At 43.8% G+C, this 13,173-nt stretch overlaps 2 protein-coding genes across 2 annotated transcripts in view; one reads left to right on the forward strand and one right to left on the reverse strand.

Annotated features, from left to right (window-relative positions):
- CHCHD5 (coiled-coil-helix-coiled-coil-helix domain containing 5) overlaps nucleotides 1–13,173 on the forward strand; it is a 51,445-nt gene that overhangs the window by 6,955 nt on the left and 31,317 nt on the right. The gene's annotated exons all lie outside the window — the stretch shown is intronic.
- Nucleotides 9,412–13,173, reverse strand: part of LOC117666593 (LIM homeobox transcription factor 1-alpha-like) — a 94,725-nt gene continuing 90,963 nt past the window's right edge. The window contains exons 8-9 of the mRNA XM_087886644.1: nucleotides 12,223–12,381; nucleotides 9,412–11,524 (exon numbers count right to left, since the gene is read on the reverse strand). Of these exons, the coding sequence (XP_087742770.1) occupies nucleotides 11,370–11,524; nucleotides 12,223–12,381 (314 nt within the window). The 3' untranslated portion in view covers nucleotides 9,412–11,369. The remainder of the gene's footprint in view (nucleotides 11,525–12,222; nucleotides 12,382–13,173) is intronic.

Raw genomic sequence — 13,173 nt, forward strand, 5'->3', positions numbered from 1 at the left:
ACAATCATGTTAATAACTTAAGACCTGCAGTGATTCACTTAACAATTGTGGTAAGGAAAGGCGTAAAATGGGTCAAAACTCACTTAACAACTGTCTCACTTAGAAATAGAAATGTTGGGCTCAATTGTGGTTGTACGTGGAGGACTACCTATACATGATGGAAGAAAAGCATGGATAAAAATGGAATACTTGATGAATGGTTTAACAGAGAATATGACAAATATGGATGTTCCCTTATTTGCTTGATCTATTCATGGATAAATGTATAAAAAGTGTAGTGACTTTAGAGGTATCTTAGTTGGGGAAGTGAGCATACATGTAGGTTTTTAAGTAGCTGATGCCATGTTATTGGCCCAGGATTGCAGCCGATTGTAGGATGCAGTAAGGACTATGGATCTGAACATTAATTACCAATGTCAGCCTCACTAAGGACCAGGAAATTAATTTCACAGGAGCATTAAAACTATCTTCATCCAGCTTGGCTGATTAACAGACACTTGAAAACCTGAGTATGTGTATTTCCTCCATCTTCTTATACTTATACTATGAATTAAGGATGCACCTGCCTGAGCAGCTGCCAAATACTATCTCATTTCTCAGGACCTAAAAGATGTTTCAGCCCTTTCGACTAGGTAAGGCTTCTTGTATATTTCCGCCAAGGTCATCTCACTTTCCAAGAATGAATGAGGATCAAATTGCAAAAGAAATACAGGAGGTAAGAATACCTAGGTGAAGAGAAAGGGGAAAATCCAAAACATTTGTGGTTGGATTGAATTAATGAATTCGCCCCAAAGAATGGAGTTTTAAGAACATATTATGTGAGGCATTGTGGAAACAAGGATGATTTGTAAGGATAGAAAAATATGAAGAACTAGATATAAGTAGTTTCATTTTTTTCCCCTTATCGCATGCTTTTGGCTTATATTTCTTACCCGTGTTTCCCCGAAAATAAGACCCTGTCTTATATTTTTTGAACCCCGAAATAAGGGCTTGGCCTTATTTTTGGGGAGGTCTTATTATTTTGGGGCACGTTGAGCAAGATGGGGCTCCTTTTGCCATTTTACCTGATTTCCAGCTCTGTCTCCCTAACCCTAACCAGAGGAAATGCCAGGGACCGGCTGCGCATGCGTTTGAATATTTTCGGGGAGGGCTTATTTTTGGGGAAATAGGGTACTCCTTTTCTGCGTTCTGTGTAGTGCTGCTTATCCGGGAAGGAAATACAGGTAGTTCTTGCTTACTGATTGCCTTTTTCAATAGTAACTATAAACAGTCACTAAACACGGCAGTCATTAATTGAGGACTATGACTGTTAACTCCCCCAAACTGAAGTCCTTAAAATTTGTGGCAAATGCAATGTCTGCAGTTGCCAGCCAGAGAAATATGGGTTGGTTAGCTGGGAGTTTTGGCATTTAGGGGTGGGATGGGGGGCAGGAATCCATCTGTTCTGTTTTTGTGGTTTCAAAGGCATATGATTCCCATTTACCATGAACAACTTCTGGGAAGTAGCCTCCAATATGTAGAAAACTTTTTTTGGGGAAAAAATCCATACCGAATGTGCAAGTTTCTTAGGCTCTTGCTTCATTTCCTCCCTGGAGGAACATAAATCACATGAAAGCTAATTAATGAAATTTTCTAAATGGGCAGTGGTGTTAATGGGCATTAGTGCAGAAGAGTGACTTGTTTTATGTCCTCCCTCTTCCTCTGGGTCAACTCCCCACCCCCATCCCACAACCTCAGACCAGTATGGGAAGATTGCCTTGAACCACTGCAGCCTTGAATTGCCATCTCCTGCCAAGCAACTTGTCAGCTTTGCCTTAATTTCTCATGCGGAAAAATACCCTCATTTTACACACCGTTTCTTGTTTGCTATTGAGAATGCCCATAAATCAGCACAAGGCCTTTTGGTGTCGAAGTTCTTCTTTGCTGGCGAGGGAAGACTTCTTTTGAAATCCGCAGAGAGGCAAGGATAGGGAACTGCATTCCTTTTGTGTGCGCTCGTGCACACACAGGTGCACGCACGCACATTGACACACAATGGCTTGCCTCCAAGAAAAGTCATATATAGCCAATAGCTATGAGAGAGTGAGTGGGGGACATGGATGGTGCAAAGAATCAATGCCAATCATTCAAAGCTTTGCAGCATTTTCCAAATGGCTTCTTTGCACATGGGCTAACCAATGAAGTACTTCTCATGGTAAAGGAGTAATTGGTGTGAAGTATATGAACATTCATATCGGGTAGTATTCACTTACTTTTCCTTCCGGTTTGCAAATGTGAGCGCACACGCATTCCGTCCATGGATGTGCCCGGCCTTCTGTGCATGCGCTTTGCTGCTGTGTGTGCCTTCCATGCATGCGCCTTCCTGCCATGTGCACCTTCCACATATGTGCCTTCCTGCCATGTGCGCCTTCCGCGCATGCGCCCGGCCTCAAAAATGTGCCTAAATAGCATGACTTGGGGCCAGTGGGCGGGCCTATCTGTGATTTCCGCTACCAGTTCGGGTGAACCGGCCTGAACCGGCTGAATGATTCATACGTTCTTGGTAAAAATCCAGATGCCTGCATGTCCTGATTCCATAGGTGTGTATAAAGGGGGAGGGGGATAATTTGAAAAAGGCTTGACAAAAGTGCCCATGGGTTTCTTTATGAGTCCTAATTTTGTGAGCAATAATAACCACAATCGGCACCAGATTCTATGCAGATATTCTACACTGGACCCTTCCAGAGTCCCAACCTTGAGCAAGTTATCAGAAGATACCATGTCCCGACAGATTCCCTTCTTCCCAGTACCAGACATGAACCATCCAAGCCAAGTATATTTAATTCAATTTGGTTTCAATCTCTGTGAAAAAAAATAAAATGAGCATTTTCTGCGGTGTGAATGGCTTCGGGAGTTGTTCTCCCTGGCTATATCTTATTCCTTTGTGCCTTCAGAAGTTGTGGGAGCTTCATCACTTGAGACTTTCAAGAAAAGATTGGACTGCCATTTGTCAGAAATGGTATAGGGCCATGATGGCGAACCTATGGCACGCGTAGCCATATCAGTGAGCATGCCAGCTCAGCTCTGGCACGCATGCGCACGCTGGCCAGTTGATTTTTGGGCCTTCTGGGCCCACCAGAAGTAGGGAAACAGGCTGTTTCCTGCTTCTGGAGGACCTGGGGGGGGGGGAAGGCCCGTTTTTCTTTCTCACCTGGCTCCAGATCCTTTCTATGCAGCTGGGGAGGGCAAAAACAGCCTTCCCCACTCCCTCAGAGGCCCTCCGGAGGCCTGAAATGGCCCTTTTCCCAACTCCTGATGGGACAGGAAGTGACGTTTTTTGCTTTCCCCAGCCTCCAGAGACTCCTAGATGGAGGGGTGCGCACGCAGGGCGGGGCGCATAGAATTATGGGTGTAGGCACGCCCCCCCCTCCTGGCACGTGGTGGCAAAAAGGTTAGCCATCACTGGTATAGGGTCTCCTGTTTGAGCGGGGGGTTGGACTAGATGAATTATAAGGTCCTTCCAACTTTGTTAATCTGTAATCATCTTCCAGTTTTAGACTTGGAAGCCCTCTGGTCTCCCATAGATGAATATCGAGCTTCTCTTAGTGCTGTGCTGTGCTGCTTTACATGGTGTGTCTCTTTCCCACCCCCTTTGCTCCTCTAAAATGAGTCCATGTTCTCCAATTCATCCGCGAGAAATGGAATATCCCCAGGTGGATAATAATCTGTACAGGTGGCTACTGCTTTTTAAACAAAGTAATAGGTGTGTTTGTGCCACCCAGTACGGGATCAAGAAGGTTTACAGATTCCAAAGGATTAAATCATGCAAAACAAAACAGAATCCACATGATAAGGTATTGCTGTTGCTGGTAGCCCTACATAGTTACATTTTTTAAGAAAAACTGCTAGATGAGTGAAGTATTTGTGGATATAGAATTGCTACTTAGTTTCTTTTCTTTTTTTTTAAATGTAATATTCCTTAGATAAATGTTTGTGTGTTGAAGGAAATAAGTATCCATAATGTTTGGCTGCACTTCCTACAATAATTACAATGTCTTCGTTATTAGTAGAAGGTGCAAAGGTGCTATGCAAAGAAGTGGTGTCAGTAAGGAAGGCAACAAGATCCCATGAAGCTGGATGGACGTTTTATTGAATGACAAGGAGCTCCATAGAGTGCTGTAAGTTCATAAAAATTGGATGTGCCCCATGCAGTCTACTAATGATGGGCACTGTTCTCTGCCAATCAGATTTGTTGTTGCCTAGGGACTCTGAAGGATGCATGGTCAGTTGTATTCCATCCCAAAAGTTCTATCTCGGGATCTTTTCTGATGTTCCATGGAAGTCCTTGTGGATTTTTGAAACCATATGCTGCTCTATGGATTCCTATGCAGATGTTTTCCACTTTTTTTCCAGAGTGAGGGAACAGTTTGCAATGATTTTCCTTGATTAGAACTTCTTGATTAGAACATCTCCAATGTCTATGTTGTTCTGCCACCAGGAATTGAGTCTGTTTAGAGGTAGTCCTTGACTTACGACTGGTTGCTTAGCAACCTTGTTTGAAATTACAATAGGCCTCCCTGGGGGTACTTACGACCTCGTTCTGAAGTTCCAGTGTTGCCCCCTTTGGTCACATGACCACATGTTGGGTGCTTGGTAATTGGCCCTGCATTTTTAATTGTTTGCATCATGTACCTCATTTTATGATGGTTTTGCCCCAAAATGGAAGTAAATGCTGGTTTATAACAAAACCGGACCATAGCGAACCATTGGTTCGCTTAATGACCACAAAAAGGTCGTAAAATTGAATCAGTCACATGGGTGACTCATTTTACAAGCATCACAACTTACGACCATGATGGGCAGGCTTCATTATAGTCATAGCTCGAGGACTACGTATAGGCTATTTATAGCACTGGAAATTGTAAGATGGTTGTAGTTTGTGGGTCCTCTTAAGCCCTCCCATTTTTCAAGACGGTAGTCTTGGAAACAGCGGAATGGTCAAAACAGAATTTAACTCTGCTTAAATGATGCTAAGTGACTTGCCCATGCTATCCTGTTCCTAAACATTACTCAGAAACATAGCTGCCATGGAATAAGTGATGTAGGAATAATTATTGATGTGAAACAACCAGCTTTGAACTTTTGAAAATACCGCTTTCCGCTGTTGGCTTCTGGGCAGGGAAGGCTCCCTGATTTCTACTTTTACCTCAGAAATCTTAGGCCTGCACAACTGCTGCTTTCGCTAGCCAAATGCCTTTGCATCACTGTTCCAGCCTTGTTTCCTAATACCGTGTATCTATAATCATATAATACATACGTATAATCTAATTGTATAATCGGGTATAATCGTGCAGGTTTGCTTTTTGCCTCTTAAATGCTTTTGTCATATTTTCAAACATTTCGTATGAAGATTTTCCAAAGGAAAAAAATGCAACTCCTGGATTAGTAGTAGCAGCAGCTGCTCTCAAGCATCTTTAATCCCCCCCCCCCACTCCTTTTGCATGACAGGGATATTCTCAGGGGTGGGCTGCTGGGGGTTCGCAGGGGTTCAGGAGAACCTCTAGCTAAGATTCTGTGCAGTTCGGAGAACCCCCAAATCCCACTTCTGGCTGGCTCCACCCACCCAACCCCTCTCCTCCCAGGAGTCCCCATGCGCCTGTTTTGGATGCAGGTAAGTGCAGGATGCACATGGAGGCTCGGGGAGGGTGGAAAACGGACCTACCGGAAGTTCGGGAAGGCCGGAAATGGGCCTGTTTCCGGCCTCTAGAGGGCTTCTGGAGCCTGGGGAGGCCATTTTTATCCTCCCAGAGGCTCGAAAAATGCCTCTGGAGCCCGGGGAGGGCAAAAACGATCCCCCTCCCGCCATGGTGCAGGAGGCCAACTAGGCCACACCCACCCAGGAGCCAGGCAGAGAACTCCTTGCTAAAATTTTTGAAGCCCACCCCTGGATATTCTGCTCCAAGGTGAAGTTACAAATTGGCCAATATATTTTCTAGGCCAATCTTTAGAATTTATAGGCATCCTGGGATCAGGAAATGGAGATGGTATCCAGGATTGTTCATGTCACAGCAGGAAAACCACTTTGCAAAATTTTGGGGAGATGGCCCTGACGGGGGAAGGGGGAGAAGGAAAATTGTTTTGAAAAGGAACCGAAGATCCCTACAGACTGCCGTAGAAGTATGGGAGACTTGAGATTACCTGTAAATTGTTCAGTGGTCTTTTTCTATAACCAATGCCCAGAATAAATGGTACATCTTTCCATAAAGCAAGCAACGCTAACGTGAAAGTACTGATGTCCAGTTGTGTACCAGGAACTCTTTTTTGGAACTTCACCCGTACTCGACATGAATGTCAAAAGATCTGAAAATGCAAACAGTGTACCATAGGCAGGCAAGGCCTTTGTTTTTCGCTGTTTTAATTTCCAAATGCACATGCAAAAGACATCAGCACAACACAACAGAGGATCACAACAGGCATGGAAAGGTGAGATTCTTCTTTTCAGCAGGCATGACATCTGGAGAGCACTGATGACCCTGTGCTTGCTTCACAGACATCCTTTTCAAAACTCACTGTACCCAAACCTAGTGCAAATATTTCTGGAGGAAGCTACAGCTGTATAAACATACACAGAGGGCACGATTCATCTGGCGGTTCCATGCACGCCACAATAGTTTCATGCTTTCAGTTCTGTGGGAAGGATGTCTTTCTGGTATGTGTACAGTAGTGCTTTCGTGTCAAGTGTTAACTCCTGGTAACTGCCTGGAGAGGCCCCTGCAATTTTCTTGGCAAAGTTTCCTGGAGGTGATTTGCCCTTGCCTCCTTCCTAGGATTAAGGGACTGGTCCAAGATCTCCTAGCTAACTTCATGCCCAAGGCAGGACTTGATCTCAACATCCCAGTTGCTAGCCTGTTGCCTTCACCACTGAGCTGATAACAGCCTTTCAACTTTACTAAGCGTTGTAATCCTGTATTTGTGTAAGGGAGTTGTCCCGTTTCAACCAGTTCTAGCAGGATGCAAATCACTTGGATCCTCAACCAGAAATACAGGTAGTCCTTGACTTACAACTGTTCATTTAGTGACCATTCAAAGTTACAAAGGCACTGTTGTAAAAAGTGACTTACAGCCATCTTTCACACATGGCAACTGTTGCGGTCTCCCCATGGTCACGTGATCAAAATTCAGATGCTTGGCAACTGACTCATATTTATGACCGTTGCAGGGTCACGCAGTCCCCTTTCAAGACCTTCGGACAAACAAAAGTCAAATGGGGGAGCCAGATTCCCTTCACAATTGCCTTACTATCTTAACAAGTGCTGTGATTCACTTAACAACTGTGGCAAGAAAAGCCATAAAATGGGGCAAAACTCACTTAACAAATGTCTTGCTGAACCACAGAAATTTTGGGCTCAATTGTGGTCATAAGTCGAGGACTACTGGTAGTGGCCTGTGTAATGTGGGGCGGGGATGCTGCCAAGCAGTCAGTCCCGTGTAGGTCTCCTACAGCAGCTTGTGGCAGCCAAACCTCTGAAGATACAGTTCTAAGCTTCACACGTTACAAAACAGTGCGTGAACCAAAAGAAAAAGGGAAGGGGTTTAAATCCTACCCTGAGGAGTATCTTTGATTTAAAAAAAAAAAAAAACCCAGACATGATAGATTGACAGGGGACACCATTATGTTGGTACCCTTCTTATAATCAACTCAGTTATTCTGAGCTCTTAAAAAGGAGTTTGCAGTTTCAAGCAGAAATTCTCTCTGCCCAGTAGCAATATAGCTGTCTCACATGTAATACAGGTAATCCCCAATTTACATATAACAGCTTATTTAGTGACTGAAGTTACAACGGCACTTGAAAAAGTGACATGACTATTTTTCACACTTATGACTCTTGTCCCATCCCCATGGCCATGGGATTTACATTCAGATGCTTGACAACAGGTTCATATTTATGACGGCTGCAGGGTTACATGATCCCTTTTACGACCTTCTGACAAGCAAAGTCAACAGGGAAGCTAGATTCGCTTAACAACCCCGTTACTAACTTAACAACTGCAGTGATTCGCTTAACAAATGTGGCCAGAAAAGATGTAAAATGAGGCAAAACCCACTTAACAAATCTCTCACTTAGCAACATAATTTCTGGGGTCAGTTGTGGTCGTAAGTCGAGGACTACCTGCATCCTGTATTTGCCAGGCACAGCCCCAGGATAGCTTAGGGATTTTAAAGGAATACGGACTGAGGGCCTATATAGGTGCGATTTCATATAGAAAAATATTTTTTTAAAAAAGTGTGAAGGACAGATAATTGGAAGTCCTGGGTTAAGGGCAAAATGATAGCTAAATTAGGGCTTTCTGTGATTTAAGTGTGCCATTTTAATCCAAGGACAGGCTCTTTCCTTACAGAAAGATAAACTATGGGCTTTTATTTTTTATAATACAGATGCTATTGCGTAGTGACTGCCCTGTCTAGTGGCCGTTTGAGGTTATGATGGTGCCAAAAGAGTAATTTTACAATTGGCCCTTGCACTTAAGACAGTCACAGTTTCCCTATAGCAGGGGTGTCAAACTCAAGGCCTGGGGCCGGATCCAGCCCACGGGGTGCTTAGATCTGGCCCACGGGGCTGCCCTGGGAACAGCAGACCAGCCCACAGTGCCTCTGCCAGTGAAAATGGAGCTCAGGAGGGCTGCATGTGGCCGTCCTGAGCTCCATCTTCATTGGCAAAGGGTTGCAGGAGGCTGTCACAGCCGAAATGGAGCTCGGGAGCCCGTTTTCGCTGGCAGAGCGCTCGGGCCTCCACAGACGTCCCTGACACGAGTGACATCGAGCTGGCCATACCCACCGGGGCCACGCCCACCATGGCCCTCCAAGGTCAAACACAACCCTGATATGGCCCTCAGTGAAATCGAGTTTGACATCCCTACACTATAGTCACATGATTGAGATTAGGATGCTCATACCTGGCAGGTATTTACAACCGTTGCAGTGTCTCATGGTCATGTGATCGCCATTTGCACAGTTCATGGGAGGCTCCCAACAAGCAGGGTCAATGGAGACACCTGCAGTGGACTCATCAATTGCGGTCACATGTCTATGGAAATTCTCAGTCATCCAGGTCATGGTTGTCCCAAAGGTGCTTTTTTCAAGAGGCAACTGGACTTTCTTGTTTTTCTTCGAAGACGTTTCGCTCCTTGGATGAGAAGCAAAACATCTTCAAAGAAAAACCAGATAGTCCAGTTGCCTCTTGAAAAAGCACCTTTGGGATTGCAGTCACATGATGTCTCACTTAACAACCACATCGCTTAGTGGTGGAATTGCCTGACCCATTTATCATTAAGTGTGGATTACCTGTACCATTCCTTCTCTCGGCTGTAACTGTCCCTGTGTACATAGCAGATGCTGGCACATACTGAATGACTACGAAGGTACAACAGTCATTTTGCTTTGTTCTTAGCTGTCCAGTAAGATCAACTACAGTAGAAAAAATAGTGAACAATTGTGACTTGGGCCAGTGCCCTGTTAAATATTTTAAGACAGGGATAAACAGTGCGATGCCTTCCGGACAGTTTTTCATTGTAATGTCTGCAGCCTCTTGGGTGAAAGTGACTTGGGTTAAAAGTTCAAAACAGGGCAGAGGATATGCAATAAAAAGAGCTCTTTACAACAAATTCGTACAGCAGTCTTCCCCACCCCAGCCCTTCATATATAATTATATCCTTAGGATCTTTTGAATGAGCTGCTGGGTAACATTGTTAAGTGCGCCATTGATTTTTAAGCTGGCCACCATTGAACTTGGTGGCCAACCTAAAAGACAGAAGTCTGCTTTTTAGAAAACCATTTCAGCCAGACCCATTTGCTGTATATCAGATTACCTCCTGGTGTATTACAGAGCTTTCTGTTATCCTGCCGTGTGGTAACTCATCAGCAATAAAAATACTTCCATCCTCTTAATAGATTTGCAGAATGTAAAAGTGGCTCAGAGGGTGTCCTTTTGGGGGCCCAGGATAAAAGCATATCCTTTTGGAGGTCCCTTATTGGTATGATGATCCAGAATTGCATGCTACAGTGGCAAAAAGAAAGCATTTCTATGATGTGTGCTGACCTGCTTTGACCAATGAAAGGGTATCACTGAGGCTAACTTGCATGAAGTCTTCAGCTAGGGTCAGATGGTCAATGGAAAGTATCCGTGGCTGAGAAGCAACCAAGAGATCTGGAAGTTTCAGTCATATTCATAGCATCAGCCTAAGGAGCCCATTCTGGGTGCCAGGTTGTAAAATTCTTTCGGATCAAGGAGACACAGCATTGGCTGGGGAGTCTTAGCACCACAGCAAAACTGAAGAAGAAAAATGGGTGTGGAGGTATAGTTTTCAGTGTTGCAGAAAGTATATCAAAGTGATGAATGAGAAAAGGCAACAGTCCAATACTTGTTCAGGGATGAACCATTGCTGAATTGTAGCAAGAGAGATTTATCCTAAAATATTCAAGGGCAGATTGGGCAGAAACCTATGTAGTGCACATTGAGTAACATAGTTTTCCATCTATCTCAGGAAGGGAAATCTATGGCCTTCCAGATGTTCTTAAACATTATCATGCTCATCATAGCAAATCACTGACCATGGGTTTTTGTTTTTTTTTGGAGCCGATTAGAGTCAAACGACATCCATAGTTCCCCATGTTATCTGCCCTTAATCTAGACCATTTCTCAGTGGTTCGTAGAACTTGGAGGAGGTATGATACATAACAGCGATAAACTGTTTCATTTTCCAAGAAGAACCCTCTTAATTTGCAGTTCTGTGAGGAGGCTGGGATTTTGAGCTCGGAACTTCACTTTTGTTAAAGAATTAGAAATCCCAGAATTTTTATGGGTTGACAAGCTCTAGCAGTTAATATGACCTAATCAACATTTTTAATGTCAAAGTACTCTTATGGTATACTTAATTTAGGGGATTTGTTTTCTTCGTGGCTAATCTGTACATTAGCACATTCCAGAGAAGGGAATTTTCCATGTCAATAAAAGTTGAGAAAAAGCACCCCCAAAGCATGGAAACCTTACCGTGAGCTAGACCTCCTGCTTTTGTGCTTGGTGTATCAACTAGGTATAATGCCCTGCAGTTTAAACACAAAGAACACGATGCTAGACGTACAGCTACACAATATGAAACTGCCCATCGAGAGGACATTGGGTGAGGGGCATGGGAAAGGCAGTGTAGCAAGGTCCACCCTGGTTCAATTCTCAGTGCCCAGGAATAATCACGCCCAGGCCTGACAGCCTCACATGCCTTATTAGTGTTACAGGGTCCAAAGAGTTCTGCCCAATGGATTGGTCTTGCCCCTCCATGCCATTTTACCCCCTTCTACACCCAGAGCGGCTCATATCAGGTGGAAGAACCAAGGGTCAGGAGGTGAAGTAGGAGTTTTGCATGGAGTACAGCCTGTCGATAGGGTTGCCCACTCGAGTTTGCAGCAGGTTGGCCTCAGCCGCAGACAGCAGGCAGTCGCCCAAATGGCCAATCGTGTCGCTGTCCATGTCATGGAAAACACCTTCCGAATCTAAATGGAAAAGGAAAGGAGACATTGCTTGGGAAGATGAAAGTTCTCAAGCTAGAGGAAATCAAACCTCCACTCTGGGAGAGAAACATGATTGGTCAGAAAATACAACCACGCCCAGATTCTTGTAGCTCTTCAATTAGTAGGGCATCATGGAATCTTCTGGTCTGTAATTCTTTGCTCCAACTTAGTGATGGCTCAAGGAAAGGAAAGGAACCAGCTCCCTACTTTCACTAAGAAAGTTGGTAGCTGCTACTATATCACGTTGTTGATGTAGCTCGCTCCATACAGGTGGACTAATCAGAGCAAAAGATTGCCTAGGGCAGCCATAGCCTCTTCCCTCTGCTCCTCTTCTTCTTGTTTTCAAGGCCAATGCAAAAGCACCATTTTCAATATCAGGTAAATGCATGTGCACACCATCATGTATGATATATGCATTACAATTCACTGCACAATAGATGTTCATAGATAGCCTTTGAAGGGAGGGGAAGAAAAAAAAAGAAACAGCCAATGGGACTAATGGAGGAAAAAATAGAAACAGCCAATGGGACTGATGTCTGCCTTTCTGTTGTAGGGAGACATATTCAACCACATTAAAACAGTGCTGGCAAGAAATAAAAGCATGTTGCAGGTATATCAGAACAAGGTGATACAGAGGTTGGGAGGGAGTAACTGAAGGGATTTGAGGAAGATGAGCTCACCGTATGGATGAAGATGATCTCCTGGCAACTGGGGTGGGGTGAGTCCTTGCCGGTACAAGTCTGTGCTGTAGCTGTTCTGATCCAAGGGAAGCAGCTGCTGCTGAGCAATCCTGGAGTAGGGTACCATGAGCCCATCTATTCCATGCACACTGGCACTATCTATTGAGCAATTGCCGAAGCAATAGGAAAGAAGGTGCAAAACATCACTAGGAGTTGTTAACAACAATAACACTTTTTATAGAGAACAATGAACTATGATTGAAGCTACTTTCTCCAAGATCAGATGAGACTTATTGGGTAGATGTGCAAGTCTTATCACAGCAAGGAGATGGTGGATTAGAACTTTTCTCTTTGATTTTCAGATAGTTCTTGACTTATGAATCATTCATTTAGTGACCATTCAAAGGTACAATGGCACTGAAAAAAAGTGAAAAAAGGTCTTTGCACTTACAACCAATACAGCATCCTCATAATCACGTGATCAAAATTTGGGCACTTGGCAACCGGCATGTATCTCTGATGGTTTCAGGGTCACAGAGTCATGTGATTACCAGATGGCTTCCAATAAGCATAATGCTAGTTCCCGTACCCCACCTTTTCCGGATATTTTGTATATCCCCAAAATGAAATGTTAGCATGTCATTCTTTATCTGTGTGTGTAAATTAGATTAAAATAATGCTTCTGGGGCCTAAAATCTATCTTATCCAATTTTAGTCCTCAGATATCTTCTCTGCCATCAACAGGCAGAATTTTAACAGGTGACAAACTCTCAGGGGAAAAAAAATATCCAAAATATATGTAACCCTTCAGAAAAAGATACAGGTAGTCTTCGACTTACAACAGTTCATTTAGTGACCATTCAAAGTTAAAATGGCACTGAAGAAAATGACTTATGACCATTTTTCACACTTATGACCATTGCAGCATAGTCACGTGATTTAACATTTGGA

Source organism: Pantherophis guttatus, chromosome 2 (genome assembly GCF_059756535.1).
Source record: "Pantherophis guttatus breed Tessera chromosome 2, ASM5975653v1, whole genome shotgun sequence".
Classification (NCBI taxonomy): Eukaryota; Metazoa; Chordata; class Lepidosauria; order Squamata; family Colubridae; genus Pantherophis; species Pantherophis guttatus.